This window comes from Cryptosporidium muris, genomic scaffold (genome assembly GCF_000006515.1).
Source record: "Cryptosporidium muris RN66 scf_1106632353989 genomic scaffold, whole genome shotgun sequence".
NCBI lineage: Eukaryota > Apicomplexa > Conoidasida > Eucoccidiorida > Cryptosporidiidae > Cryptosporidium > Cryptosporidium muris.
The window spans coordinates 350,698-378,465 of NW_002196579.1; the positions used below are offsets into that span (position 1 = coordinate 350,698).

At 24.8% G+C, this 27,768-nt stretch overlaps 17 protein-coding genes across 17 annotated transcripts, besides 47 other annotated features; 10 read left to right on the forward strand and 7 right to left on the reverse strand.

Annotated features, from left to right (window-relative positions):
* Window positions 1-64: 64 nt before the first annotated feature.
* On the reverse strand, window positions 65-9,040 carry CMU_030040 (uncharacterized protein; the record flags this gene model as incomplete). Its single annotated transcript, XM_002142241.1, has 1 exon — window positions 65-9,040. The coding sequence occupies one exon, from the start codon at window positions 9,038-9,040 to the stop codon at window positions 65-67; it is 8,976 nt and encodes a 2,991-aa protein (XP_002142277.1).
* Window positions 6,091-6,161: a sequence feature (AT_rich).
* A 288-nt stretch (window positions 9,041-9,328) lies between the features above and the next one.
* Window positions 9,329-9,835, forward strand: CMU_030050 (uncharacterized protein; the record flags this gene model as incomplete). The annotated part of the gene is made up of 1 exon (XM_002142242.1): window positions 9,329-9,835. The coding sequence occupies one exon, from the start codon at window positions 9,329-9,331 to the stop codon at window positions 9,833-9,835; it is 507 nt and encodes a 168-aa protein (XP_002142278.1).
* Window positions 9,836-9,945: 110 nt separating this feature from the next.
* Window positions 9,946-9,980: a sequence feature (AT_rich).
* Window positions 9,965-10,999, reverse strand: CMU_030060 (uncharacterized protein; the record flags this gene model as incomplete). The annotated part of the gene is made up of 1 exon (XM_002142243.1): window positions 9,965-10,999. The coding sequence occupies one exon, from the start codon at window positions 10,997-10,999 to the stop codon at window positions 9,965-9,967; it is 1,035 nt and encodes a 344-aa protein (XP_002142279.1).
* Window positions 10,301-10,338: a sequence feature (AT_rich).
* A 208-nt stretch (window positions 11,000-11,207) lies between the features above and the next one.
* Window positions 11,208-11,235: a sequence feature (AT_rich).
* CMU_030070 (uncharacterized protein) lies at window positions 11,236-12,951 on the reverse strand (the record flags this gene model as incomplete). The annotated part of the gene is made up of 1 exon (XM_002142244.1): window positions 11,236-12,951. One exon carries the CDS (start codon window positions 12,949-12,951, stop codon window positions 11,236-11,238), a length of 1,716 nt encoding a protein of 571 aa, XP_002142280.1.
* Window positions 12,250-12,284: a sequence feature (AT_rich).
* Window positions 12,952-12,968: 17 nt separating the features above from the next.
* Window positions 12,969-12,990: a sequence feature (AT_rich).
* Window positions 12,991-13,188: 198 nt separating this feature from the next.
* Window positions 13,189-13,899, forward strand: CMU_030080 (uncharacterized protein; the record flags this gene model as incomplete). The annotated part of the gene is made up of 1 exon (XM_002142245.1): window positions 13,189-13,899. The coding sequence occupies one exon, from the start codon at window positions 13,189-13,191 to the stop codon at window positions 13,897-13,899; it is 711 nt and encodes a 236-aa protein (XP_002142281.1).
* Window positions 13,900-13,901: 2 nt separating this feature from the next.
* On the reverse strand, window positions 13,902-14,693 carry CMU_030090 (phospholipase/carboxylesterase family protein; the record flags this gene model as incomplete). Its single annotated transcript, XM_002142246.1, has 1 exon — window positions 13,902-14,693. The coding sequence occupies one exon, from the start codon at window positions 14,691-14,693 to the stop codon at window positions 13,902-13,904; it is 792 nt and encodes a 263-aa protein (XP_002142282.1).
* Window positions 14,694-14,726: 33 nt separating this feature from the next.
* Window positions 14,727-14,777: a sequence feature (AT_rich).
* A 221-nt stretch (window positions 14,778-14,998) lies between these two features.
* Window positions 14,999-15,056: a sequence feature (AT_rich).
* On the reverse strand, window positions 15,043-15,936 carry CMU_030100 (uncharacterized protein; the record flags this gene model as incomplete). The annotated part of the gene is made up of 1 exon (XM_002142247.1): window positions 15,043-15,936. One exon carries the CDS (start codon window positions 15,934-15,936, stop codon window positions 15,043-15,045), a length of 894 nt encoding a protein of 297 aa, XP_002142283.1.
* A 49-nt stretch (window positions 15,937-15,985) lies between these two features.
* Window positions 15,986-16,006: a sequence feature (AT_rich).
* Window position 16,007: 1 nt separating this feature from the next.
* Window positions 16,008-16,047: a microsatellite.
* A 38-nt stretch (window positions 16,048-16,085) lies between these two features.
* On the forward strand, window positions 16,086-17,145 carry CMU_030110 (uncharacterized protein; the record flags this gene model as incomplete). Its single annotated transcript, XM_002142248.1, has 2 exons — window positions 16,086-16,723; window positions 16,791-17,145. The coding sequence occupies 2 exons, from the start codon at window positions 16,086-16,088 to the stop codon at window positions 17,143-17,145; spliced, it is 993 nt and encodes a 330-aa protein (XP_002142284.1).
* Window positions 16,544-16,571: a sequence feature (AT_rich).
* Window positions 16,729-16,789: a sequence feature (AT_rich).
* Window positions 17,093-17,138: a sequence feature (A-rich).
* A 7-nt stretch (window positions 17,146-17,152) lies between the features above and the next one.
* Window positions 17,153-17,209: a sequence feature (AT_rich).
* Window positions 17,176-18,015, reverse strand: CMU_030120 (zinc finger, C3HC4 type domain-containing protein; the record flags this gene model as incomplete). Its single annotated transcript, XM_002142249.1, has 1 exon — window positions 17,176-18,015. The coding sequence occupies one exon, from the start codon at window positions 18,013-18,015 to the stop codon at window positions 17,176-17,178; it is 840 nt and encodes a 279-aa protein (XP_002142285.1).
* Window positions 17,595-17,638: a microsatellite.
* Window positions 17,998-18,078: a sequence feature (AT_rich).
* Window positions 18,079-18,107: 29 nt separating this feature from the next.
* Window positions 18,108-18,189: a microsatellite.
* A 6-nt stretch (window positions 18,190-18,195) lies between these two features.
* Window positions 18,196-18,249: a sequence feature (AT_rich).
* CMU_030130 (uncharacterized protein) lies at window positions 18,248-18,853 on the forward strand (the record flags this gene model as incomplete). Its single annotated transcript, XM_002142250.1, has 1 exon — window positions 18,248-18,853. The coding sequence occupies one exon, from the start codon at window positions 18,248-18,250 to the stop codon at window positions 18,851-18,853; it is 606 nt and encodes a 201-aa protein (XP_002142286.1).
* Window positions 18,690-18,718: a sequence feature (AT_rich).
* Window positions 18,849-18,876: a sequence feature (AT_rich).
* Window positions 18,877-18,918: a microsatellite.
* An 18-nt stretch (window positions 18,919-18,936) lies between these two features.
* Window positions 18,937-18,973: a sequence feature (AT_rich).
* A 47-nt stretch (window positions 18,974-19,020) lies between these two features.
* Window positions 19,021-19,069: a sequence feature (AT_rich).
* A 3-nt stretch (window positions 19,070-19,072) lies between these two features.
* Window positions 19,073-19,981, forward strand: CMU_030140 (haloacid dehalogenase-like hydrolase family protein; the record flags this gene model as incomplete). Its single annotated transcript, XM_002142251.1, has 1 exon — window positions 19,073-19,981. The coding sequence occupies one exon, from the start codon at window positions 19,073-19,075 to the stop codon at window positions 19,979-19,981; it is 909 nt and encodes a 302-aa protein (XP_002142287.1).
* A 34-nt stretch (window positions 19,982-20,015) lies between these two features.
* Window positions 20,016-20,053: a sequence feature (AT_rich).
* A 148-nt stretch (window positions 20,054-20,201) lies between these two features.
* Window positions 20,202-21,104, forward strand: CMU_030150 (haloacid dehalogenase family protein; the record flags this gene model as incomplete). Its single annotated transcript, XM_002142252.1, has 1 exon — window positions 20,202-21,104. The coding sequence occupies one exon, from the start codon at window positions 20,202-20,204 to the stop codon at window positions 21,102-21,104; it is 903 nt and encodes a 300-aa protein (XP_002142288.1).
* A 7-nt stretch (window positions 21,105-21,111) lies between these two features.
* Window positions 21,112-21,155: a sequence feature (T-rich).
* A 78-nt stretch (window positions 21,156-21,233) lies between these two features.
* Window positions 21,234-21,295: a sequence feature (AT_rich).
* A 150-nt stretch (window positions 21,296-21,445) lies between these two features.
* Window positions 21,446-21,972, forward strand: CMU_030160 (tubulin binding cofactor A family protein; the record flags this gene model as incomplete). Its single annotated transcript, XM_002142253.1, has 2 exons — window positions 21,446-21,571; window positions 21,655-21,972. The coding sequence occupies 2 exons, from the start codon at window positions 21,446-21,448 to the stop codon at window positions 21,970-21,972; spliced, it is 444 nt and encodes a 147-aa protein (XP_002142289.1).
* Window positions 21,612-21,653: a sequence feature (AT_rich).
* A 7-nt stretch (window positions 21,973-21,979) lies between the features above and the next one.
* Window positions 21,980-22,054: a sequence feature (AT_rich).
* Window positions 22,055-22,131: 77 nt separating this feature from the next.
* Window positions 22,132-22,162: a sequence feature (AT_rich).
* On the forward strand, window positions 22,161-22,673 carry CMU_030170 (uncharacterized protein; the record flags this gene model as incomplete). The annotated part of the gene is made up of 1 exon (XM_002142254.1): window positions 22,161-22,673. One exon carries the CDS (start codon window positions 22,161-22,163, stop codon window positions 22,671-22,673), a length of 513 nt encoding a protein of 170 aa, XP_002142290.1.
* Window positions 22,262-22,319: a sequence feature (AT_rich).
* Window positions 22,657-22,682: a sequence feature (AT_rich).
* Window positions 22,678-25,005, reverse strand: CMU_030180 (AFG3 ATP-dependent protease family protein; the record flags this gene model as incomplete). Its single annotated transcript, XM_002142255.1, has 1 exon — window positions 22,678-25,005. The coding sequence occupies one exon, from the start codon at window positions 25,003-25,005 to the stop codon at window positions 22,678-22,680; it is 2,328 nt and encodes a 775-aa protein (XP_002142291.1).
* Window positions 22,789-22,827: a sequence feature (AT_rich).
* Window positions 23,320-23,341: a sequence feature (AT_rich).
* Window positions 24,685-24,867: a sequence feature (T-rich).
* Window positions 25,004-25,219: a sequence feature (AT_rich).
* A 102-nt stretch (window positions 25,220-25,321) lies between these two features.
* Window positions 25,322-25,347: a sequence feature (AT_rich).
* Window positions 25,348-25,366: 19 nt separating this feature from the next.
* CMU_030190 (uncharacterized protein) lies at window positions 25,367-25,990 on the forward strand (the record flags this gene model as incomplete). The annotated part of the gene is made up of 1 exon (XM_002142256.1): window positions 25,367-25,990. The coding sequence occupies one exon, from the start codon at window positions 25,367-25,369 to the stop codon at window positions 25,988-25,990; it is 624 nt and encodes a 207-aa protein (XP_002142292.1).
* Window positions 25,443-25,579: a sequence feature (AT_rich).
* Window positions 25,821-25,846: a sequence feature (AT_rich).
* Window positions 25,982-26,088: a microsatellite.
* Window positions 26,089-26,135: 47 nt separating this feature from the next.
* Window positions 26,136-26,432: a sequence feature (AT_rich).
* Window positions 26,433-26,449: 17 nt separating this feature from the next.
* Window positions 26,450-26,520: a microsatellite.
* A 1-nt stretch (window position 26,521) lies between these two features.
* Window positions 26,522-26,585: a sequence feature (AT_rich).
* A 23-nt stretch (window positions 26,586-26,608) lies between these two features.
* Window positions 26,609-26,653: a microsatellite.
* A 28-nt stretch (window positions 26,654-26,681) lies between these two features.
* Window positions 26,682-26,789: a sequence feature (AT_rich).
* A 117-nt stretch (window positions 26,790-26,906) lies between these two features.
* Window positions 26,907-27,075: a sequence feature (AT_rich).
* A 15-nt stretch (window positions 27,076-27,090) lies between these two features.
* Window positions 27,091-27,768, forward strand: CMU_030200 (uncharacterized protein; the record flags this gene model as incomplete). Its single annotated transcript, XM_002142257.1, has 2 exons — window positions 27,091-27,303; window positions 27,336-27,768. Coding segments are annotated over 2 exons (646 nt in total), but the record flags the coding sequence as incomplete, so codon positions are not given.
* Window positions 27,577-27,612: a sequence feature (AT_rich).
* Window positions 27,628-27,740: a sequence feature (AT_rich).

Below are 27,768 nucleotides of genomic sequence, written 5' to 3' on the forward strand. Positions count from 1 at the left end.
AAATTCTACTTTTCCTACAAAAATTAAATAAATCATTATAGCTAATTGTAAATTTTCAGATAGCTTAGTAATAGAACGGAGACAACTTTATAATTTTACATTTGTCTTCTATATCAATGACTATAATTGTACTTTCATCTATGAATTTTACTTTCTTAAATATATTATTACTTTGACTAGTAGATGTAAAGTTATTATTCGTTATAATATGGAAGGGATTGTTAGATGGTGAGTAGTTACACACAAATTTTATTTTGGGAATTAACTTTATAGATGAGACAGGCTCTTGTAAAGGGTAAATAACATTATGAATTACGCAAAATCCATCACTAGATATTGTTGTCAGTCTTCCCAATGAGACTGGAAGTGTATAGCCTATACTGGGGATTTTCTCAAAGCTAAGTTTCATAATAATAACATTTTTTTGAGCCAACTTTAGTGAAAAAGGCGTCAGATTCTGTCGTCCCTTACTATATGATATGCACCATAGTAATCCAGTTTTCGCTAAATAGAACATTACTTGTCTATCTGTCCATATACTCATTTGAATAATTGGTGGACTTTCTATAGCTAATAATAAATCTGGAGTATATGAAATTGTATGATTATTATCTCCCATAGATCTTTTTGAGTACGTAAATGAATTAGGCCATATGTCCCATATACACAGACAATTTTCATCAGATAATATACTAGAAGTATCATAGCTATTTAAAGTAAAAGGATTATCTCCCATAAACTCTGCAAGGGTTAAAGTATCGGATCTTATAATCGAGTGGGTAGTAGTGTTAGATCTATATAATGATCCACTTAAAGGGAGACCATTCCCACTAGAAGCAATGTATCTACAACTTTTATCAATAATATTAGCCCAATAACAATCATTTTTGTGTACAGCAAATTCTATAGTAGGTACTAAGGGCTTACTACCCTTATTTTTAATATTATATACAAGAATATATCCACAACTTGTAGATAAAATAATTCTTTTTCCAAATGGACACCATGACACATTAAGAATATAGCCTACATTTGAACTTTTTTTATTATTTCTTTGAGGTTCATTAGATTTATTATTAAGAGAAAAATGACTTTTACACAAAGGTTTAGGAATAGAATTACGAGTGTTAGCATATTTCCAACAAGGAAGAAGAATTGGTATACTCTCACGATTAGTAATAGACACTAAGTGCCCACATATCAAAGCTTTAGCAGTTTTTTGTTGGACTTTGCATATATCTAGCATTAATTCATTATATACTTCAATGTATTCAATAGTTTCACTTTTATAGTACAAATTAATATAAGATGTAAGTGAACTCTGACTTTGAAGGTTGGATGAAGTTATTTCATGAATTCCTACTGCAATATCTCCTAATTTCCCAAATATATTATATCCAGGTTCTATTTCTTCTGGTATATCTGAAATATAAATGCGATCTATATAAGATATCACATTTATAGGATGATTTATATTATGCCTAAAATTCAGCAAAGAATTGAGCATAAATTCTAATATCACAGTCTTACTTGAAAACCATTCAGAATTTTTATTTAATAGGAAGTCAATTTCATAATTTTTAATATTTCTAACACTTTCAAGATCTTCAAATGTTCTAGGATGTAAATCATAAAGTTTAGAATTAACCATTAATTGTGGTTTGAGATCACTTTTGGTGTATTTAAAAATAAGAAAAGGGGAATTCTTATTATTTTTACAATCTTCAATAAGTACATGGGACATATAGAACAGATCTACAAAAGATTTACAATTTATATACCATCTTAAATAAGGATCTTTTGGAAACAGTGAATTAACAGGATGATATCCCTTAACTTCATTCTGTATATAATTATTCTGGATTGTAATATTTAACATAAATGGTGGTGGATAGTATGAAGAATGAAAAGATGTCATATTTTGTTCACTGCTCATACCCATTAATGAATCCGTACTTTGTGTCCCTAGTAGTGTTGCAGGACTTCCTAAACTTAAAGGTTGAATTGCAATCGTATCTATTCGAGATAAAGATAATGAATAATTTTTTCCAGAAACATCAATTGATATTTCTTCATTATAGTTAGTAAATGGATACCAGAGCTTCAATGATCTTAATAATGTATTGTACATTATATTTAAAGGTCTTTGTCTATGGCTTACTGTTATTATATCTTGATCCCTACAAAATCCTAAAAGTATACGATTATATACTCTGAAATAATCCCAGAAAATTCTAAATATATCAAATAATGGATTTTTACTTGTATTCGATATAAATAACAAAGGAACTGGTACCAACTTATCATTTAGATGCTTGTCTCTACTTTCAAAATATGCTAAAAGCAAAGGATAGAGAGGATATAATTCCAAGAGCCATCTACGTCTTCTTTTATAGTAAAAATGGTATTCAAGGGCTAATAGCAAAGTAAAAAAGTAACTACCAATAGTTTCACTATTTTCCACATCTGGATATTTACTTAAAAGATTTCTGAGGTCCTCAATAAATTGTTCTTGACAAATAAGTAGTATAGTTTGATGAATAATATCAAAACTGGCAATTTCCAACAAATTAAAGTGATATGCCTGACAATTATTTTTATCAAAGGCTTCCATAAAATTCGTTTCTAACTTGTTATCTGTAGGTATCTCTCTTAACATGCATTTATATAGCAAGTAAACATGTTTTAAATCCTTTTCGTTGTTGTAGTTAAAATAATCACAATATATTGAGAAAGTGATAATTGTCCATCTACAAAATTTTAAAATTGTTTGAATATATTTCTCCCCACTATCAGAATTCTTAAGTAGAAATAATAATATCCATATTTTGAGTAAAACATAAGAGTCATATTTATATCTTGCCATATATAAAGTTATTATAAGAAGTCTTAATAGTGGCCACAATATCTCAAGAAGATTCACTTGAATATGATCTAAATTACACTCTGTATAATAGCCAAGGGTATTGAATAATTCACTATAAAACTCCCCAACTGACATTTCTAATTTAATTCTTAACGATTCTTGACAATTTTCAATTTCTATTTGATATATTATGAGATCTAGTAATTCTAGCAATTCTTCTTCTATGTAAGGAGTTTCTATACCAATCTTAGAAGCCAGATTTTTAATAATGAATATTAGAAAGTCTCTTGCACTATAATATCCAACTAAACTAAAAATACTATCAACAAAAAAAGTCTGTAAGGAGCGATTGTAAGACATGAAAGAGGAAAACCATAAGAATATTGGAACGTCAACATATCTACCAGAATGATATCTTACAATATATTGTAGAAATTGTGCAATATTGCTAATTACAATAGGTCTGACAACATTGTATCTATGATAATCCTTTGATTTTGGGTTCAATTGAATATTTGTCTCAACATATTTAAACCAACCCAAATAATGATAAGGATTACAGTCTTTTTTAATATAATGACAAATAATATCTATAACATATTCTGTTGATAATACTTTATCATTATCTATAAAGTTCGACATATTAGAGTTTGTACAATTTGGTGGTTGGAAAGAATTATTCAAATAAAATAATAATCCACTAGGTTTTTCAGGATCTTGTAAAGGATAATAGTAACGATATCTTGAATATATATATTTACGGAATAATCTTAGATGTTCTGGATGCATATAACTATAGTTAAGATCAAAAATAGGCGTAAGATCATCAGTAGATGATTTATTTACTGAAGTAGTAGATGCTAATAACTGAGAATTATCAAATCCTATATTATTATCAAAAATTGTTATTAACTGGCTTTCATTCTTACATAAACTATAAAAGTATTTAGGAGATCCTAATTTGATCACTATACTCTGAATATAAATATCTGAAATATTATTGCTGGGATTGGAGTTATATATCTGAAGAATAACCAAAATACCTAACCATGGGTCATGATGAGTAAGAGCAGAATTCCATAATTGAGATAACAAAACATTTAACAGGGTATTATATATACACTTCATACGATCTTCAGAAGATTCTAAGGAGGTAAGATTATCAAAGCCATCACTTTCATTGCAAATATACAAACCATCTCTAAGATCTTTAATTGGACTAGACAATAACTCTGGTGTTGTATCCATAGAAAGTTTCAAAATTACCAAGGCTAGTTGAGGATCCCTTAAATATTGCAAGCAAACATTTACAATCTCTCTATATGCACCTCCTAATATGAAAAATGTTAGACTCCAGTAATATGATCTTTGACGAATTAGATAGTAACCATTCTTTATAGCTTGTTTTTTTTGGGTTTCTTCTCCAGTAAAATTTTGTAAAAATTCAACAACATTAACTTTTTTAAGCAATTTGAATATGGTAGATACAATATTGAGTTTACCCAAAACAGTATAAAATACAATAAGAGTATCTGAGAGATCTTTAATATTTACAGAAGATTCAGAACTTGGTGGTTCTTTCTCTGCACAATAGATTGTAGTGGTGTTTATTATATTACAACTAGCTGATTGATATTCTCTTCGGATTTTATTTATATAACAATGATATAGTTTCTGAATCCATAAACTTATAAACTGTCTCAATATTGAACATTTATTTACCCAATATCCGATACCCCAAGACTTTAAAATAGACCAATCTAGTTGGTTTGTATTTACAGCATACTGAAATATTCTATTTACTAAGTTCTCATCATAGCATAGTGATATCCAACAAATATCTTCAGAGCTCAATTTCAAATTTCTTGGTTTCGTGTCTATAAATCCGGTTTTATCTAATTTTGAAGTTTTAATCTTCTGATAAGTTCCATGGCAATTCAACATATTATCTGTATCAAAGTACTTTATGCTCATATGAGTATCACTAGATTTATTAGTATTATCCTTGGATTCAGAACTCTCACTATTTAGTTCATCTTTATTATATGAGAAATAAATTCTCTTCTTTTGATCAATATAGGACATACGAGTAATAAATCTTTCCAATAAATACTCTTCAAATTTAGATATATTAGCAAGAGGATTTGAAAAGTCTGAAAAGAAAATATCATTCTCACTGTTTTCACAAGTGTCTATTAGTGCACATAAAATTTCAATTTCAGACTCTGACATTGAAAGTTGATTTTTAAGGTTGATTCTTGAAGTAATCATTTCTTTTGTTAGATTTGGTGTAAAATTAGTGTTTGAATGGTGTGCTAGATTATCATCTGAGAAAATATCAAATATTTCTGCCTTCGACTTCTTCAAATTATCTATATTTACTTTTGACAGATCTGAAGGTATCATACCTAAATCTGGTGTAATCATACAGAATTCCTCACATTTATCAGATTCATTATTTTCAAAAAGTTTCTTCTTAATCGTTTCAATAAGTTCCTTAGCAAAAATCTGCTTCGAAGCATTAAAAGAAAATACAAACTGTTCTAACTGAGTAGGATCATATAAACAATAGCTTTTTTTTATAGTTGATTCAAATGAACTTCCTGTAATTTTATTCAAATTGCTTTTAATACTAAATTCAGGAATTCCTGATAAAACGACTGGTTTTAATTTCCCATGTTCAAATATTAGACTTGCTAGTTTGAATTGCTGTATTGCAAAAACATATTTCCAAGATATATTCCCTAGAATATCTAAATTTATAAGATCCCATTTACATAGATGTTTATTCCATATCATACAGATCCAGTCATTGATTTGTGTCATATTGTTTTCTCTAGATATAAAACAGCAATAATGATCACATTCACGAACAATAGAAAGTGACATAGTGTAATCTTGAACCTCAATATCCTGCTTACCTAAAGAATGTGAAGTGCCATCTAAATAATGTGATATATCTGTAATACTAGTTTTTGTAGATGAGATATTGAAACCTAAAGTTCCTAGACATATCTTCTGAGATGCACTAATAACAGAAAATACTGGATAATATAGAGAATTTGGCAAAGTGTCAGTATCAGAGTTACAAGATATATTTGTCCAATTATTTAGATCCACAGAAAATAATGAATAAAATAAAATGGTACTATTTTCATATAAAACAATAACATGATAATCCAATAATTTAATGGAAGAAATTTTTACATCCCCCAATTCCTTACTAATATTCAAATAAATTACTTGTTTTATTATAATATCTTCTTTATTATTGTTATCTATATTATTATTTATAGAACAAATATGTAATTTCAGATGACTTCTTTTAAAAGAATCATCTTCTATACTTTCATATCCAAACTCTTCATTGAATTCACTATACTCTTGCCTCTTTTTTATAATTTCCTTATCAATATAATTTGTAGATGTGATAAAGAGGATGTTGTCTGAGTCAGTTGATTTACATGAATGGAATAGTTGAAAGATACCATCAAGCTGTTCTATGCATGGTATAAATGGAGGTAATACATGAATTTCATACATGTTTGTAACTACCAATTTAAAAAAGATTATATGTTTAGAGTTACATTGTGAAAACTCCTCAACAACACAAACAAAAATAAACCCCATATTATCTGAAATATAATCAAGATCATTAAATATATCCAGCATTAATATCCGGTAATTGTGAGATACCTCTTTAAAATCATGAAAATTAAATAGTACTTTGATTATATCTACATGAAGAATATATTCACTATCATTTAAGTATTTATCAAGTTCCTCATTACATAATGGTTTAACAACTAAATTTTTCATCTCAATGAATGGATAGCCAACAAGCATAGTATAATCCAAAGCTATTAGACAAATATACTGAGATTGATTGAACAAGGCCAAGAAAAGTGAATAATATGGTTTAGAAAAAGGTTTCGGAATATTTAAAAGAAAATCTATAACTTGTAACTCTCTCCACTTCATATTCATATTTTTATATAATATACAGGATGTATCTTTTTTATAATATGCAGGATCTCTGTTACTATTAAGACTAATATCCATTTTCTGCTCTGTAACTTTCATATATTGAAATTTCGCTAATACTTCAAATTCAGATGATAAAAGATATAGAGAACTATTATCAGTAATTAAGAGAGAATTCGTAGAAAAAGGTAATTCAACCAAAGATCTTCCAGTAACTAAATCTTTATTTTGCATATATTCTTGAGAGGTATCATTATTCCACATAACATTAGTATTTTCACTCGGGATATAATTTACAAAATTCCATGAATTATTGTATGTATAAATAACTATAGAACCATCTAAAAGTTGTCCAACTAAAGAAAATGGTGTAATCTTCCCTTTATCATTATTATATTGAGGTGTACAAAGACTCCTAATATCTATAATTTTATGAATATTGTAATTTGCACCATTTGACATACTTGCTAACTTTTTAGAAAATTCATATACATTTGGATACATTTCATCATTTTCAGAATATAAATTAGATATATAAAACCAATGTATATAGCCATTGAAACAAAGGGCAAACATATCCGTTGAATTACATGAATTTTCTCCAAAATTATCTATATCTGTAAGAAATAAATCTTCAGAATGTCCGGTAGAAAATAGTGGAATAAAAGGAATACAACATATTATACTATCATCTTCATAGACATGCGGGGGGTGTATACTATTACAGTAGTTCATATCATCAATACTGGAAGGATATCGAATAGAATTTAAATATGGTAAATTGTAATATCCGCCACAAAATAGTTTTTCTGGTAAGTCGTTTGAAACTGAAAGATCTATTGGCATTAACCAATGAATATAAGCTATTGGATTAATGATACAATCATAATCTAGACGAACACAACAAATTTGATTAAATTTGCATGCTTTATAAAAAGATGACTCTCTCCACAGACGGATATATAGTATTGCATTATAATAGGATACTGTAGATAATATTGCTTGGATAGCCTTTCCAGGATATATATCTTCAGGATATTCAAGATTTGTATGTTTCCAATGTACATCAATTAAATATTCATCATCAAAACAAATTTTTTGATTTTTAAATGAGTTTGGAGGATTAATAAAACCTCCATAGAACTCAAATCCTAAAACCTTATCTTGAGATATTGATAAATTTTCACTTTCTTTTATATTTATTAAGGATAAAGATATATCATCAATAGTTGTAGGTAATTTACTAGAAAGACTTTTTAAAGGATTATATACATATGGAAATAAATCTGGATTATTATACATCTCTACATTTTCATATCTCCAAATAAATAAATATGAAGATTTATGTTGATAAATAGAAATAAACCTTTCTGAAGGATCAACTGAAATTATAGGAATATTATTTATTCTATTCCTAAATGAATTGCCATTAGAATCATCCCAAATACCACAAGATAAAATTGGATGAGGTAGCACATCTACAAAGACAGTGCAAAATATTGTTGGAAGCTCTCCTGGAACCAATTGTGATGACTTATGATATTTTCTACGTGATTTTATATCATTATAAATATCTAAGTTAAATATATCAAATGTTGCTTTCCAAAATGATAAACAGGCCTTGGAATCTTCTAACTGAAAATGATATGCCATTAACATAGAATTATGGAACCAATGTAATTTCACTACTGGTCCTATAAAATTATTCATAAGTAGATCTATACGTTTAACATGTATAAAAATTATTTCATTGTACTTCTTATACCATAAGTAATTTATTCTTTTACTCAAATTAATACCAAAAATATCATTAAAAATATTCTCCTCAGTAACAAAACTGTCTGATTCTTGACTTTGTGTACAAGTAGTTTGATTTATAAAGGTTTCATGTTCTATATCAAATGTTGGGGCACTTAAACCTTCCTCTATTAATTGTAGAGTTTTGTATTCTTCACTACACATCCATATATCAATATAATTCTCATATCCAATACATAATGTTAAAGAATCTATGTGCCAACATAATGAATATACACAAGACTTTGAATCAGCTCCTATTATTTGAACAAGCTTTCCAGAGCTAGTACTTAAGATCTTAGTAGTTCTATTATCATTACAGATTGCAAAAAGTGGCCACTTTGGATGTACAATGTCTATGGTTCTGCAGTTTTTGTGTCCCTTATTACACATTTCAAATAAAACATTATAAATTCTAACTCAAAAGTGCATTTCCTTCAGGATCTAACTTTACAAATGTCAAATTTCCACCTGTTGAAATTTATCGAAAAAAAAAAGTAGAGTTCAAAGATTCAACACCAAAAAAGGAATATTGGCGGGTATTACAGGCGACCAAATAAGGGGGAGAAAAGGTACGGATAAAGAGCTCTCAATAGATTATAACTGGTGCTTTAGTGGTAATTACTTGTTTTGCGACTTTGGTTCCCACATAATTTTTTTTTTATGAATAAATGTTAAGGGATGCTATTAAAGTTCATTTCAAGATATTCTTTATTCTTGGTATCAGTAATAGTGACAGGTGCACTTTGTGAACAAACACCGGGGAAATATGACATTATGCAAAGAATAAAGGATGATATATATAGAAATAGATACCAAGTAACTAATACTAGATATTTAGTATGGTTATTAATTATTATACCAGTAGCTATTTGTATCCCTTGCCTTATATGGGTGTGGTGTAATGACCAATGTATACAATTTATATATTACCGTAATCGTAAGAGATTAGCAAAGGAACAACGCATAATTAATGAGATAATAGATAATAGTCTATCAAATATTGAGGATCAGAATCAAGTTTATAATATGAATCTGGCATTACCAGCTCCTTTAGTTGCAACTCCTAATAACAATATAAATATCCAAATGACACCCTTTAATTACATTCCACAACCTTATAATCAAAATTATATAAATAAACAATGTAATGGTTGCCAGCAATGTTGTAATGATAGAAGTACCTAAAGTGTTTACAAAAGTATAAATATAATTTATCATCATTACCCAAAGTTCACGACAAAGATGGAACTTAAAACTTAGCAATAATTAAAGGGATTTATATTTGTAATAACGACATAATATTTTTTATATATATTATTTTGATATATTACTTGATTTCTTATTATTAGTGAGGAGCTTCGTCTTCTTATTAACTTTAGTAGAACCAAGGGGACGACCACGACCTCCTGGAGGACGTCCCCTAATACCAACTTTTTTTTTAATATCTTCTACATCTACTATATCTGTTTGTTTTATTACATATAATGACTTTATATTTGATTGTAATAATTTTGGTTTAACACATATAAACATTTCTAGAGATCTAATAATTGCAGATAATTGAGTATATAATTCTTGAAGAATATGAGTTTTTTTTTGAAATGAAAGTTCTATATCACTTTTAGATTTAGAATATTTTTCAAAAGACTCTATATAATTTTTTTTAATAATTTCAGTATTATTAATTTCTTTTTCAGGTAAAAGGTTTTGTATTTGTTGAATATCAGTTGAATGATTTATAACCTCTGAGTGAATATTTTGAGAATTATTTAAATTACTTATCTGAAGTTTTATTGTAGATTGAGAATAAGAATTATCATCATATGATTCCCCCATATTCATTATTGTATGACCAGGATATGTAACTTTATTTAAATTTTGATTATGAATATATTCAAGTCCAGAAATTGTTTCCTGATTTATATCCTTATTGTTCTTTATCTCAAGTATATGATTATCTATAGATCTTATTGATTCCTCTTTAGATTGGTTAGGACGTTCAGAATATAATATTGAATTATAACTTGACACAGGATTAGATTGGATTTCTATTGGATAATTTATATGATTTGATAATGAATGTTTATCATCAATGATTAATTTCTGTTCTTTTTGAATTTTATTTGATATTCTTTCAGTTAAATAGAGTAAATTATTAAACAAATCATTATGAGCTTCATTTAAGAAATTCCATTCCTTATCAATATATTTATTTAAGGAATTAAGTGCAGCAAGGGCATTACTAAATAATATCGGTAAATCAAGTAATCTTTTACAGAACTCAGGCCCTCTATATATCGATGGTTCAATTCTGTTATTTGTATTTCCAGGAATAGATTGACATTTCATTGAATTTTTGAATTCCATGACAATATAAGATTTTTTTTTTAAATTAAACTTTTCTTAATAACCTTTTTTATATTAAGATGCCACGGGTATCGTATTTTTGGCGGTATATATTGTACTAGTTTAATAGATTCAAAATCTTATAGGATAGAATAAGTAGTAGAAAAGTGGACTATTAAGAAGGAGAGAAAAAAAAGAAAAAGGTGACTACTTTTAAATAATATTAAAATTATAAAATACTATAAACCTTCTTCTTCATCTATAATGTAATCAGTATCATTGAATAGTTTTGAGAAACGGCTATCAGATAATAAGGCCTGAGCACATTGTTGTTGCCCTTTCTTAAGATTTTTCTTTAATTTTCTATATTTAATATGTTCTAGTCCTGTTTCAGACTCATTACCTTCTTCACCTCTAGCCTTCTTATTAAGTTTTTCAATAAACCTTTTATTGATTTTTGTATTAGATATAAGATTTTTACCTTTTCTTATAGGAATTCTCATTGGAGCTCTCTCTTCTAACTTTTTCTTTAATATATCTTTCCGGTATTGTTCATAATCTATAGGATTTATAATATTATGAAGATCCTTATATAATTTTGAACTTATTAAATAACCATGAAGGTATGCTTTAAGTAAAGGAGTACCAATAAGATGTTCTATTCCCCATTCACGAAGTTGATTATTTGTAATAAATTGATATTCATCATATAATTGGGAATTATTAACTCTTGAATTATTCTTAAGATGTTCTTCTTCAAGTTCCTCTGTTATTGAATCTAAAAATGAACACCATCTTGGAGCTACACCTAAAGTTGGAACATAGTACATACCAACCCTAGTTTGATCCCCTGTAACCATAATTAAACCAGAATTTGGATATGTACAAATAGAGGAAATAGGGTATTCAGTAGATATTGTACCTATTAATCCATCTTTTCTATTTGATGATCTATTTTCATTCCACATTTTGATTGTTTGTCTATCTGCTGTAATTAATATTTCACTATCTGAATTTAAATTATTTGTAAAATGGAGATCCATAATTGGTAAATCATTTTTATGAGATTTCTCTTCTAATGGATGACTTGACCTTATATCATATATTAAAACATTTCCACTTGATAGACCTAATACAAAACGAAGACCATCTTTTGAAAATGTAGAAGTTGTAACTTGTTCTTGATTAGACATTGAATACCAATCAAATCTAGATCCTTTATCTAATGTATTATAATCAAATTCACTAAAATCTATATTATTTTTTGATTTATTAATATATAAATTATCTGATGAACTTACTTTTAATGATGCTGCTACTTTCTTATTTCTTGTATCCCATAATTCTACACTACCATTATTCCCTCCTAATAATATTATTGGTAGTGTAGGATTTACTTTACCTGTATTTATAAACTCAAATTTTGTATTTATAGGTTTTAAAAATATTCCTGCTTCTAAATCTAATCTAAAAACCTCTGATGTAGAACCAAATATTAACATTTCTGCATTTGTACTCATATATTCTATTCCACGACCTTGTTTTGGAACTCTTATGCGACAATGGTGTCCCCCTTGAGCATGAAATTCAATAACACGATCTGTCATTAAAAATGCAAGTTTTTTATAATCTTCAGATAAAAATAAAAAATCATGAACTTCAAAATCAAAACGTCTTAAAAATTTCATTGATAATTCATATATATCAAACAATCGTAATTCTGGTGGATAAGTTCCAATGCCAGCTATATATTGACCATCAGGACTAACTCTTATTTTTGATGATGCTACTGTAAAATCAAAATTTTGTAATATTTCAATACGATTTCTATATTCTTTATCATATCTCAATGATCTCTTCTGTTTTCTAGCTTCTTCAAGATATTCTGGAAGGGATTTACCACAAGAAAAATCATATATTGGAGCACCTCCAACTGTATATTGAATGTGAAACATCTGATATAAGTTTTTTCTATATTTTTAAATTATAAATTTCCAAATGGACTATTTTCTTAATTTAGTCTTAGGTTACAAATAGACCTAAAAAATTTAGGACATTTTGGCGCCAAAATTGTTTATACCGGTTATTTATATTGTGACTTTTTTTTTTACTTTCTTCTTATTTCTTGAAGAAAAAATAAAAGAAAAATCATAAAATAAAATAAACTGAAAAGAATTATAAAAGTTATCTTAATGTTAGAGGAATCTAAACTATATATTGTTACTGATGATACAAATCAATATTTAATACATAATATACTTTTAAAATTAGATCCAACCATATCATCTAGAGATTTTCCAATATTAATGTCTATTGATACAAAATATTATAAAGCCAATATAAACGTAGAAAATATTCCTATTGATAAATTTGAACCTGAAAAGGTCAAAGAGATGGATGCTCTATTAATTATTGTCTCAAAAACTATATATTTATCTACATTATTAACCAAATTAAAACTATATAAAGATTATGATATTACAAAACTTTGTTGTATAACTTCATTAATAAATCCCGAAATATCTTATGAAATAAAATCACAATGCATAGATTCATCTATTGAACTAATCTTAATTTCCTCAAAAGATAGTAATTGTCAATATGTATATAACTTAGAAAGTGGTATAAATAGAATTGTTGAATCTATTACTTGTACTATGTGGAGTAATTTACAACTTAAGAAACATAATATAAATTCAGACAACTATTTAGAAGAAGATCCAGAAGAAGGAGATTCAGAAGAAATATATGATCTTAGTCAATTTGACTCTTTAATGTATAAAATTACAGATTTACGTTCAAAGTGTCATAATTTAAGTGATGATGAAAGGAGAAGGAATGCAACAGATATTGTATTAGAATTAATAAAACAATTCAACATAAACAATATAAATGTTAATTAGGACTATTCAATATTTAAAACTACATCAGATTTATTAGCTGATAATGGTATGTCCCCAAATACATCTATTATAAAATTATAAACATCTAATAATTCAGAATTATTTATTGAGTGGCCCATATTAGAATATGAATTGAAAGTTATAAATGGTAATTTTAAATGATCTTTAATTATATTGGCAGAATTTCTACCCCAAGTATGTTGGACAATAAAGTCATCTTCACCATGTCCAGCAAAAATCTTTATTCTATTCTTATTTTCTTTAGTATCCCCAAAATAAAGATAATCATCATTCAATGAACTTTCATGACCTTTATTAAACCCATCAACCCTTAATGGTAACCATCCACTTAAGGCTATAATACCACCTAAATGAATATCCTTTGCTGCTAAACCAACTAAATAAGACATTGCTGCGCCTTGTGAAAAACCACCTATTATTATTTTATTTTGTTTAATACCTTTCTTTTTTTCTTCACGTATAATATTAATAATACGCATTGCACTTTGTCTAAAACCTTCTATATCCTCATTAGTACCCTCCTTTAAACTTTTAATATCAAACCAAGCAGGACTAATCATACCATTATTTAAAGTTACTGGACGTTGTGGTGCAGAAAGTAAAATCCATTTCGTCTTAGCTAATTTAGGATATAAAGTACTACGTTTAATTAAATCTGACCATTCGTTAGCATTACCACCTAATCCATGTAACCAAATAACTACCTCTTTATAATCTTCAGGTTCATAGTATAAACCTTCACCACCATATCCATCACCTTTATGAAGTTTCATATTCCTTAGATTTCTTGTCTCACCACCTAACACAAATATATAGTAATAAAATATTATATAAAGTAAAATATATTTTGTTATTTTCCCAAAAAACCTTATAATATAGATTTGTTTTATATTTGAATACATTGTGACATCTCATCACTCCTATAGATTATTACATGGCTAAATAATATTTTAAATTAGATAACTGCTATAAATAATAGACCACTAAGTCAGAATAGTGGGCCTGCAAGACGAGACGCCTATAGTGACATCCTAAATTAATCATTAAATATTAATGTGGTTTAATTCTTAATATTGTCAATATTTATTATTTATTAAGTAGAAAATTAATAGAAACAAAGAATTAATTATTTATATCTATATCTATATTTCGTTTATTTACTATAAAACCTGAAAATAATTCATCTTTACAACGATTCCAAAGTAAATTCTCTGTTACTCCACCAGCACGAATTCTTAAATCTAATTGTAGACACTTTTGTATTGGAATTTTGTCTCTAGATGTGATCTTATTGTCAATAGGAGTTGGTATATTGTTACCTAAAATATCTTGTGTCTTATAAGTTTTTTGTGATGATATTTCACTATTATCTTGATATTGTTGGAAATATTCTGGATATTCAGCTTGTAATGGATGTACAATATGTAAATAATCAATAACATTATTTTGAGCTGCTTGTTGTAATTCTTCATAAAATGTTCCTTCTTTTTTAACAATATCCCTAATTGTATTTTTTAATGATGTTTCATACTTTGTTTGTCTTTCTAAAATTTCTAACTGATGCTCTTTTGCATATTGATTTAAAGAATCTTGAATCACTTTTTTTTCATTTTCATCACCATTTATTAATTTATTAATAGTTGTTTCTCTATCCTCTAAATAATCATTATATATGGGTGTATTTTCAAAATCTTGTCGAGTTTTATTCATAATAGCTAAAACTTGTTTTCTTGCAATATTTTCTAATTTTATAAAATTAGTTTCACCATATTCATAATCAATAATAAAACGTACAAAATGACGACATACTGGACATATTTTTGAATTATTTGAATTTGATATATTAGTATTAATACGAATTCCACTAGATTTTTTATTAGATTTATTAGCACATTCAGAGCAGAACCTATGACCACAAGGTTCTCCATAATATAAATGAACTCCATATTTATAATAAGTATTTATGAGGCATATTGGACAAAGATAAATAGATTCCTCATCATTTAATTTCGTCATTTATTTATTCTTTTATCAAAATTAAGATCATTATATTATTAAACAGCGCTATTTAATATTAATTTTAATACTTTTCTTTTTCTTCTTTTTCTTCTTTTTTTTTTTTTTTTTAAATAAGAAAGTAGATAAAATAAAAATCATGATAGTAAATGACATTTCCAAGTGAATCCCATTATCTTAGTGATTGGATATTTGAATCTGAATTAGATATAAAAAAAATAAGGTTACAGATAAATAATCGTGTAAAAAATGAATGGATAGAATATTTAAAAATATCAAATAGTACAAAAGATCCACAGAATTTAATGTTATCTTTAGAAGATGAAGAATTATTGGTATTATATTATGGAAGACAACTTATGGAATTTACTAATCATAAGAAATTACCATTCGTAGTAAAGTATAGTGCTGCATTATTATATCAAAGATTTTATATTTACCAAAGTGTAATGAGTTATGATCCTAGAATTATAATATTTACTTGTATATCATTAGCAATAAAATTAGAAGAATTTGGACTTCATTTTACTTTAGAACAATTATTTGGAGATGTACCTGGTTTAAATATATTACAAATATTTCAACACGAATTAATAGTATGTAATACATTAAAATTTCATTTATATTTAATAAATCCAAGAAATCCTTTGGAAGCTTTAAAAATTTTATATAAAAGGTATTACATTGAAACTATAATAGATAATGAAAAACAAAAAGAATTAAGTATAATATTAAATAAAGTTATAGCAAAAGTTGAATTATATGTTTTAACTGCATCTCAAACTTTGTAAGTTTTATTATTATTTAAATCATTTCATATTATCAAATATTTATTATTATATTATTTATTTTAGATGTTTCCTTATATATTCACCTTCTCAAGTAGCATTAGCATTATTTGATATTTGTGGACGTGAATTAAATCTTCCAAATGTTAAAGATTTTATTAATAATACAATTCGTGAAATCCACCAATCTATCATAATATCTAAATATTCTGAAAGTGTTGTTTCAATTAATAAAAATTTAGAGGCTATACATCGTATTAAAGAAATCATTTATAAAGAATTACAAAATGAAAAAAAAAGGCAACAAAGTGAACAAGATACAGATGAAATTATAGCTGCAAATATACTTGATAAACTTGTAAAATTACAAAAAAAAAAAAATAAAGAACAAAAAAAAAGAAAAAGAGAAATAAATACTTAATAGTATCATTTTATTTTCATATAAAATCTTTCAATTAAATCTATATTTAAGATTTATAATATTACATAATTCTATTCTTTTTGATCTACATATAAATTCAATAGAGTGATTCTTAGGTAATACAACCCCTTCTAATAAAATCTGAGGTACTTCTGATATATCTGGAAATTTATAAAGTAAATAATTCTGTAAATGTTGAATTGTTATTTGAGGAGCAACCAATATATATGGTTTAATTAAATTAGGTAATGTTTTATCAATTGGTTCAATAAATAATCTAATACTTATATTTAGTGATAATTTCATTTCTTCCAATTTATCTTTATCATCTGAATTTAAGATTAAATCTAAAATTTTATTATGAAATTCATTATTAGCATTTATTGGGGTTAATTTAGAATTATATATTGAAGATCTACAAATTTTTGAATATAAATTAGGATTTAAAATATCAATATTATTATTATTATTACCAATATTATATTTAATATTAAATTCCTTTTTTAATTGATTTTCAAGTATACGAAATTGAGGAAATATTTTATCAGTTATATTTTGTATTGTTCTATCAAATACTAAACCTTCTATAGGATGAACTCCCATATATTCTCCACATTTTGGACATGATTCTTTACCACTTTCAATATAATTTATAATACATACATTACAAAATGTATGTAAACATTCTTTAATTGTAGTAGCATTCCTAAAAAAACCTTTACATAATGGACATTCTAATAAATCTGCTATTACCTTTATTCTAAATGCAACATCTAATCCATGATCTGTTACAACTGTTTCTAAATCACCAGGTTCATATGAATATGATTTTTGTCTATTTTCATCTTCATCTAATTTTCTATATTTCATTATTTTATAATAAATTTCAAATTTATTTTTATTATATTTAAAATAATCAAATATTCAAATTAACAGTAAATATTTCCTATTATTAGCGGCCAATATTATTTATATTAGTGGAATAATATTAGATAATCTTATTATATGTATTATTTTATTACTTTATTATATTAAATATTATTAAGAGACTATTAAAAAGTATATTAAAGTGATATATCTAATATTATTAATTATATAATAAATGAGGAAATCTAGGGGTTCCTATAATGATAATAAATATATAATAAAGGAAAATAAAAAGATTATTACAAAGGATATTAAAAAGAAGGATATAGAAGATCTAATTAATAAGACAGATGTTTGTCAGAATAAATTATTTGATATTAATAAACGTTATAATATTCCTGTATCTTGTGAAAGATGTTTAATATTTACTTTATCAGAAATTAGTTATTTAGTAGAATGTATTATGATTCAACAAGGTGACAATACTTTTGTATCTCATCAAAGTATTGATTGGGAGGAAATATCAAATAAATTTAATAAGACATCATTTGAATTGGAATATTTTTGTCTTAATTTTAATCCAATGATTCACTATAGACCCTCATTAGGTTATGTTATATTACCATTTGATCAGACAATTATTGATTATAAAGACTCTATATCTATAAAGTCATCAGTATTAAAAAATATAAATATAGAATATTATCATACAAGGCTCGAAAAGATACTTAAACCATTTCTAATATTTGTTAAAAATAAATCAGCATATATCCTAGATTCATTTCAGGCTAGTATATGTCCTAATAATATGAACATAAATTCATCAGATACAAAGGAATAATTTTAAAATTTTAAATAATAATATATTTCAATTTATTTTATTATATTATCTTTTTTTTTTATTTTTATATGTGGGTTCCCGCCAATATTAATAAATAATTAAATTGAAAAAAAATATTAAGATAAAACCCGCCTTAATGATATTTTGTGTGCAATTTTTTTTCTCTCTAATTTTATATAATTAAATATAAATTAAGGAATTATTATATATATTATAGATATGAGCTCAAAAATAAAGTGTATATTTACGGATGTAGATGGCACATTAGCAAATAATTATAATAAACTCTCTATTAGAAATGAAAACGCATTGTTGGCAGCAAAAAAGGCTGGTATAATTATCGTTCCTGCTACAGGAAGATCTAATATTGGATTTCTAAAATTACTTTCAAAAAATATAAGGGAAATAGCTAAATATGAAGGTTTTCCAGGGATATATTTTAATGGGACAGTCTTAATAGGTCCTAAAGGTCCATATGATATCTTAAAATTATGGACAATTCCTGATGAATGTATGTGTGATTTATGTGATTTTCTGGATTCTATAAAAGAAGAGTGGCATCAAGATGATGAAGGTTATGAAGAAGCAATGTCACGTGGAGAAATAAATAGGGGTATTGCTTATAGTGTTTATTTATCCAATGATTTTGTACATAAAATACGTGGAAGTTGTCTTAGGGCAGTTGAAGGATTAAGTCATGAATTTTCTAGGAAAGTTGATAGTGTAATAGAAATTATAAGGAACAATCCAAATACATCTCTAAAATTTGTTATAGGTGAAAGTAGAGTTACTATGCAAAAATTAAAGGATTTATTGGAGAAATTTCTTGAAAATAAACCTGCTAGAGTATTATTTTCACATCCAGATATATTAGAGATTTTACCAGAGGGATCTTCTAAAGGAACTGCAGCAAAATATCTACTTAATGTACTTAAGATTGATCCTAGTGAATGTATGGCTATAGGAGATGCTGAAAATGATGTAGAAATATTAACATATGTAGGTACTTCAATAGCAGTATCTAATGCTTGTTCTGAAGTAAAGAGTGTTGCAAAACACATAGTAGCCTCTAATAATGATGATGGATTTGCAGAAGCTGTTGAAAAATTTTGTAACTTAACTATTTAGCTCTATGGTATTATTTCTCTTTTTATTTGGTAAGATTTATTTATTATAAATTAAGTTAAATATACTAATAAAGAGATGAAAAGATAATTACTTTAATATATAATACGAGACATGGCGCTGAAATGTGTCTACTATTTTAGTTCCCTATAAGGCGAGATATTGGAATTAAATTCGCTTAATTTTTCTTTATATTTCCTTCTCGTTTTGACTTTCTTTAATTATGAATGATATAAGGTGTATAATTACTGATATTGATGGCACTTTAGCTAATGAGGAATCGAAATTATCTATAGAATGTGCAATGGCATTTCGTTCTGCAGAAGATGCGGGATTTATCATTTTTCCAGCTACAGGTAGATGTCAAAGAGGTCTTTTTGGTATATACGATGATGAAACAAATGACATTATAAAACATAAGGGGTATCCTGGTATATATCATAATGGAGCATTAATAATAGGACCAGATGGTTATGAAGATATTATTGAGGAGATATGTATAAGCCGTGAAACATGTATTGAAATAATTAAACGTTTAAAATCCTTAAAATTATGTGAAAAATTAAATGATGGTACTTTAATATATAGAGATTTATCTATTGGTATATATGAACGTGATTTTGGAATTGTTGAGAGATCAACTTTTACTGAATCAGTTAAATATCTTAATGATAAATCTAATGTAATTACAAAAGTAGTAGATGATTTATTAGAATTTGCACAATCTATGGAATATTTACCTCAAAAAATTTTAGTTATTGAACAAATTTCGAAATTAGGTCATCTAGTAGAAGAAATTGATCTTATTGGTAAGGCTTTAGATGTAAGAGTTGTTTTATCATCAAATGTATGTATTGATATTCTTCCAACTGGAGTTTCAAAAGGTCATGCAGCTAAAATATTATTAGAAAGACTTGGTATTAAACCAGAAAATACTATGGCAATTGGTGATGCAAATAATGACTTAGAGATTCTTGAGTATGTTGGTCATCCAGTAGCTATGGGTAATGCAGTTCCGCAAGTAAAAGAAATAGCAAGACATATAGTTGCAACAAATGATCAACATGGTTTTGCTGAAGCATTATACAACATTGCAAAAGTTCCTAGACCAAAAATAAGTAATTAATAACAAGTTCTTTATTTTCTACTTTTTTTTCTTTTCTTTTTTTTTAATTTTATACTAATATTGTTATTATTGAGATTTATCATATATAGGACTTTATTATTCATTTAAGATTAGCTTAAATCTTATTACTAATTATAATTAATACTTATCTATATTATCATTTAATTTAGGATTTATATAAATATTTATAAGGAAGAATATAATAACTTTCTAATGTAATTTAATGAGTCTGTGTGTGTGACACGTAACACGCGTGTGGCGCCTGGGCGTGGTTTTTGTTTTTTTCCCTACTTATATTTTTAGAACTTTTTTTTTTGTTAATATTTCCGTAAATCAATAAAATGACTGATGTAAATATTTTAAGACAATTGAAAATTATGACAGCTGTTTTAAATAGGACAATGAAAGATCTAGAATATTATAAAAAGGAGGGATGTGAGTTCAATACAAAAATCGAGTTAATGAAGGTAAGATTATTTTTAAGAAAAAAAAAGATCATTGAATTTCAATAAATATTAAGAATTATTGTTATTAAAATTTTTATTTTTAGAATCAAGGAAGAGATATACATGATATACAGCAACAAGAAAAGTGTCTTCATGAAACATTACAAGTTTATCATGAAGTACTTAAGAGACTTCACAGTAGCTATTTTGATCTTAAAACATTTTTGACAGAATATTTTGATGAAAAACTTGCTGAAATAGATATGTGCAATTTACCTAAACCAGATGATGAATTAAGCACTTTACTTAGGAATGCTTATATGGAGTTAAATAATGCCGAACTAAAATATAATATTTTATCTCAATGTAAAGAAAATATTTCTATATCTACAGAAAATATGCAATGTGATAATGATGTATAATTTAGTCTATAATATTAAATAATAGATCTTTAAGTATTTATTTAAATATTAATATAATTAGGTATCAAATATATTATAAAATGTGGGGTATTATATACCGGTAATACATGTAAAATGAACTATTATAAATTATCTAATAACAAAGAGATTCCTATATAGAATTTTTAATTATAAAATTTAAAAATAAAATGGATGATACAGAAAGTATGAAGAGTTTAGTTGGACTTATACATAAAGTTGAAACGAAAAGAAAAAAAAGAGATTGGGAGAAATATCGTGAAATATCTTCAAAATTATATAAAGAAATAGATATATCAATTAAAGAATATAAAAAAAATCAAAAAATTCTAGAAAATGAAATAATAAAAGAAACTTTAAGTGAAAATATGAAAGAAGATAATGAAATTGAGGAAACAAATAAAAAATTAAAGAATTTATATATCCTTTTGCAAAATAAATGTAGAGAATTTGAGAAAAAAAAGCGTATATTAAATATAAAAATCCAACAATCAAAATCAAAATTTAATGATATTATAGAAAAAATAGATAATGAAGAAAGAATAGAAATGAAAAGGATTACAAGGTATATAAGAAATATATTAATTAATACAAAAAAACAAGCATATATATTTTCTAAAAATAGTATTTCTTATGAAGAAAGTAAACTTTCTAATGCTCTCAAAGAATATAATAAAATTTAAATAATTATTGAGTCTTTGGAATATAGTCAATATATTTAGAATAATTTGAATCATTATCAAATATTCTAGGACCAATACATTCAGTTATATCTTCTATTGTAAGGGTTTCTTTTTCAATTAATAAATTTGATAATTTATATACTAAATTTTTTTTCTCTTGAAGAATTCTTTTTGCTCTATAAAATTGTTCTATTAATAAAGAATTAGTCTCCTTATCAATAATTTGAGCAGTTGCTTCTGAAAATGGTTTATAAAATGAATTATTTGATAAATTAGAAATCTTAAGAGATTCATTCATTGAAAAATAGCTTACTAAACCTATATTTGAATTCATACCATAATGTAAAATCATATCATTTGCTATTTTAGTAGCTTTTTGTAAATCATCAATAGCTCCAGTTGTAATTGTACCAATAAAAAGTTCTTCAGAAGCTCTACCACCTAAAAGTACAGCTAATTTATCAAGTAAAGTATCTTTTGTATATAAATTGACTTCACTTGGTAATATTTGTGCAAAACCTAATGCACCATTAGTTCTGGGTATAATTGACACTTTTAAAATAGGATCAGTATTTTTTAAAAACCATCCAACAATAGTATGACCAGCTTCATGAAAACTAACTATTCTTTTTTCATTAAAAGAAAGATAATTATTATTTTTTTTTAAACCACCAATAATCCTTTCAATTGCTTGTTCAAAATCAATTATATCTATTCCATCAATAGTATTTCTTCTTGCAGCAAAAATTGCTGCTTCATTACATATATTAGCTATTTCTGAACCAGTAAATCCAGATGATAAAGTAGATAATCTATTAGATAATTCATCAATATTTAACTTTGAATTTAATTTTAAAGGTTTAAGATGAACTTGAAATATCTCTTTACGTTCTTGTAAATCTGGTTTGTCAATAATAATAATTCTATCAAACCTACCTGGTCTTATTAATGCTGGATCTAATATATCAGCACGATTTGTACCAGCTAATACTATTATACCACTTTTTGATGTAAAACCATCCATTTCAACTAATAATTGATTTAATGTATTTTCTCTTTCATCATTTGAATTATTAGCAAATCCACCTATTCCCCTTTTTTTTCCAATTGCATCAATTTCATCAATAAATATAATACTTGGTGCATTTTTTTGTGCTTGAAAAAATAAATCACGAACTCTACTTGGTCCAATACCAACAAATATTTCAATAAAATCACTACCTGATATAGAAAAAAAAGGTACATTTGCTTCACCTGCAACAGCTTTTGCTAATAATGTTTTACCAGTTCCTGGTGGACCAACTAATAATGCTCCTTTAGGTATTTTTGCACCTAAAAATTCATAACGTTTTGGTTCTTTTAAAAAATCTACAAATTCTTGTATTTCATTCTTAGCTTCTTTCATACCAGCAACATTACCAAATTTTACATTTGATTTTATATCTTTTATTTTAATTGGTTGAATACGTCCCATTCTAAATAATTTATCAGGATTATTATTATTTAATGATCTTGAACCTATTCTTAATAATGATAATGTAAATAATAAACCTAATGTAGTTGGAATAAAATTTCTTAAAAAATCATGAAATAAAGTAGATTTAGAAAATTCAATTGGTATATGATTTAATATATCAATACCCATATGTATTTGTATATCTCTAACCTGTCTTTCAAATGAATCTAAACTTCCAATTGTAAAATCTATCATTTTAGGTTTTGATCTTATATTATTTAATTTTGTATATTCTGAATTTGAATTTATTGATAATTGTGTATCATCATAATTAGATGATAATTTTGTATGTATTAATTCATTTGGTAAACTTTTTAAGTATGCTCTTCCTATTTCACCATTAAATATAATAATTCTTTCTACTAAACCTTTACTAAGATATAATGAAAGAAATTCTTGAAATGTAATCTTATTATTATTATTTCTTATTGAAGTATAAATTATGAAACCAATTAAACTACTTATCATAAATAATATAGATTGCTCAATATCCACTTTATTTGACTTATTATTATTCCTATTTATATTATTTATTTTCTTTTTTTCATTTGTAGTTGTATTTGAATATGAATCATTATCTTTATTAAATCTTTCAAATCCCTTTGGTAATTTTAAATTATTATTCATATTTAAATAGTTGCAGTTATTATTATAACTAATTTTATTATTATTTCTTTTAATTCTATTATTCCAATATTTTAAAGTAGAAAATGCATAAGTTATAATTTGCAAATTTTGCCATTTAATATTTAGATTTAATATATATGGTCTTATCATATTTCTAGAAATTTTCACAAGTCTTATATCCAAATTCATTATATTATGATTATCTAAATATATTAATAATTCACCAAAATTTAAATTAGTTTAATTTTTATTATTATTTTAAATTAGATCAAATATTCATCTTGGATCAAAGTATCTTATTATAATTTTAAATAAAATAATAAATAATTCTAAATATATTAATAACTTTTTAATTTCCAATTTTATTATTTATCTAAAATTTAAGATTTTATTAATTTTATAAGTAGTTTATTAAAGATATCTTCCAAATATATAGTAATTTTATTAATCAAAGTATCCCCGCGAAGCTAATAATATTTAAAATAGTACAATATTCAAAATCCTGTTAATATTAAAAAATTTTATTAAATAGAATTTCATATCTATTTTAATGGATGCATCAACATTTTGTGGTAGTAAAAATGATACTTATTATTGGTCTCAAAGTGAGACAGAAATATGCTGTCAATTAATATTTAATAAATTATTATCAGAAAATAATGAAAATAAAAAATATATAAACCCATTTAATATTAAAAATTTAAATGTTAAAATTAATACAAAAAATATTGAAATATTATATGAAAATAACTTATTATTTAATCGTAACTTATTTAAGCAAATTAATCCAAAAGAAAGTACATGGTATATTGATAAGATTGATAATAAAGATTTACATATAAATTCATATTCTGAAGAAAATATATATTCATCTTATATATTAATAGTTAATTTAGAGAAAATGAAAAAAGGATGGTGGAATTCCTGCTTTGAAAATGATGAATCTATTAATATAAATAATATTACAAGGACAAGATATTTCCAAGATTGTGATGAAATAGTACAAAAAAATATAAAAAAATTAATTTATGATCATGAACAGAAATTAAAAGGTTTATCATTATCTGATAATAATGAAATATCAGAAATTATAAAAGAAGCATGGGATGCAGAAAATTCACCATTTAAAGGTATACCATATGATCCAAATTTTGTTAAGAATATTATAAAATGATTAATATAATTAAATAATTTATTAATAATTATTAAATGAATAATTAATTTGAAAACAAATACTTTAAACTAATTAAATATGACTGAATAGTAAATTAAATTATACCTTTATATTGTTATTTAACTAGAGTAAATATTGAGACTTCATTTAATAAATTTATTAATAAAATTTTAACTAAATATTTATTTTGAAAATATTAACTAACTATAATTTAAAAAAAAATAGTGAAAATATATTGAATTTAATTTACTATAAATATCCCATAAATAAAAATTGGTATTATATCTTAAAATTGTTCTTATATTAATAAAAAATTCAATAGACAATATTATTTAGATTTAATTGATTATCTCATCTATTTTTAATATAATAAGAGAACATTTCGAAAATATCTAATAACTAAGAATTTATAAGAATATTTTAAAATATATATAAATAAATAGTTTTAGAAATGGAATATATAATTAATATTATATATTTTAATTATAATTAAATACTAATTATTATTACTAGAATTATTATAATTAATAGAAAATATAAAAGTAAATATAATTGAAAATTTTTTTGTAGATATTATATATTTATAATAAATATAGGTAAATTTAAGTATATAAACTTTTGTTAATATATTTTTAATATAATAATTATTAATATTATTATTATATTGATCTAATAATAATATTGAAGATGCAAAATATTATATTATTTTATTAGTAAATTATTAACTAATAAATATTGAAGAAAATAAAAGAGAAGAAAAATTTATAATATTTGATATTATAGTATATAGTATTTTTTAGAGATTTTAAGTCAAAGATTCTCAACCGCGTGGCATCACATACATTATGTGGAGTATAATCTTCATTATTTATTGTATTATATATTACTTTATATTTCCAATGATTATGAAAACTTCTTATTTATTGTTAATATATCTTAGTTTAAATTATAATACATATTTTTTGGTAAGTTATAAAAGTAATAATATATTAATAAGTTAAAAATATTTAATATTTGAATATTAGGTTTTTTGTAATAAAGATCATAATTATTATAATGAATTAAATTCAATAAATCAATATAATGATGTTATCTATCATATGGATATGAATTCATCAGATATTAATAAAGTAGAAATCTTACCTTTTGGTGCAATCCCTTCTATACAAACACTTGATAATCCTAAATATAAAGAAATTCGTTTACATTCAAATAATATAAGTTATAATGAAGATATACAAGATCATTTACCAATTGATCATTATAAAGCAGATAGAGTATTAAAGATGTATTTGGAAAATTTAAAAAAGATGGTGAATTTGAAGATAATGAGTATAATACAAAGAGATTGGAATATATAACAAAAATATCTGAATATAACAATAAAAGTACAAATGTTTCAGAAATATATTCTAATAGTACATCATTTAAAAATATAGATAATTCTCCTGAAGTAGAAATTGATTCTAATTTATATAGTAGTGATATAGAAGTATTGAATTATGAAGAAGTAAATATTGATATTATAAACAAGAGTGATAAAGTTAACAATTTTTTTCAAAACATGCCAAAAATAAAAATGGAAGATATTTTAAATATTAATATGAAATTAGATAATAAAAGTGTAAAGAATTCCCAAATAAATTCAAATAATATAAATTTTATTAATACAAGTTTAGAATATCAATATAATGATTATAATAGTAAATCAAATATTTCTATGATTAATAATAATATAACATATAATAAAGATGAAGATATTTATAGAAATCTTCAAC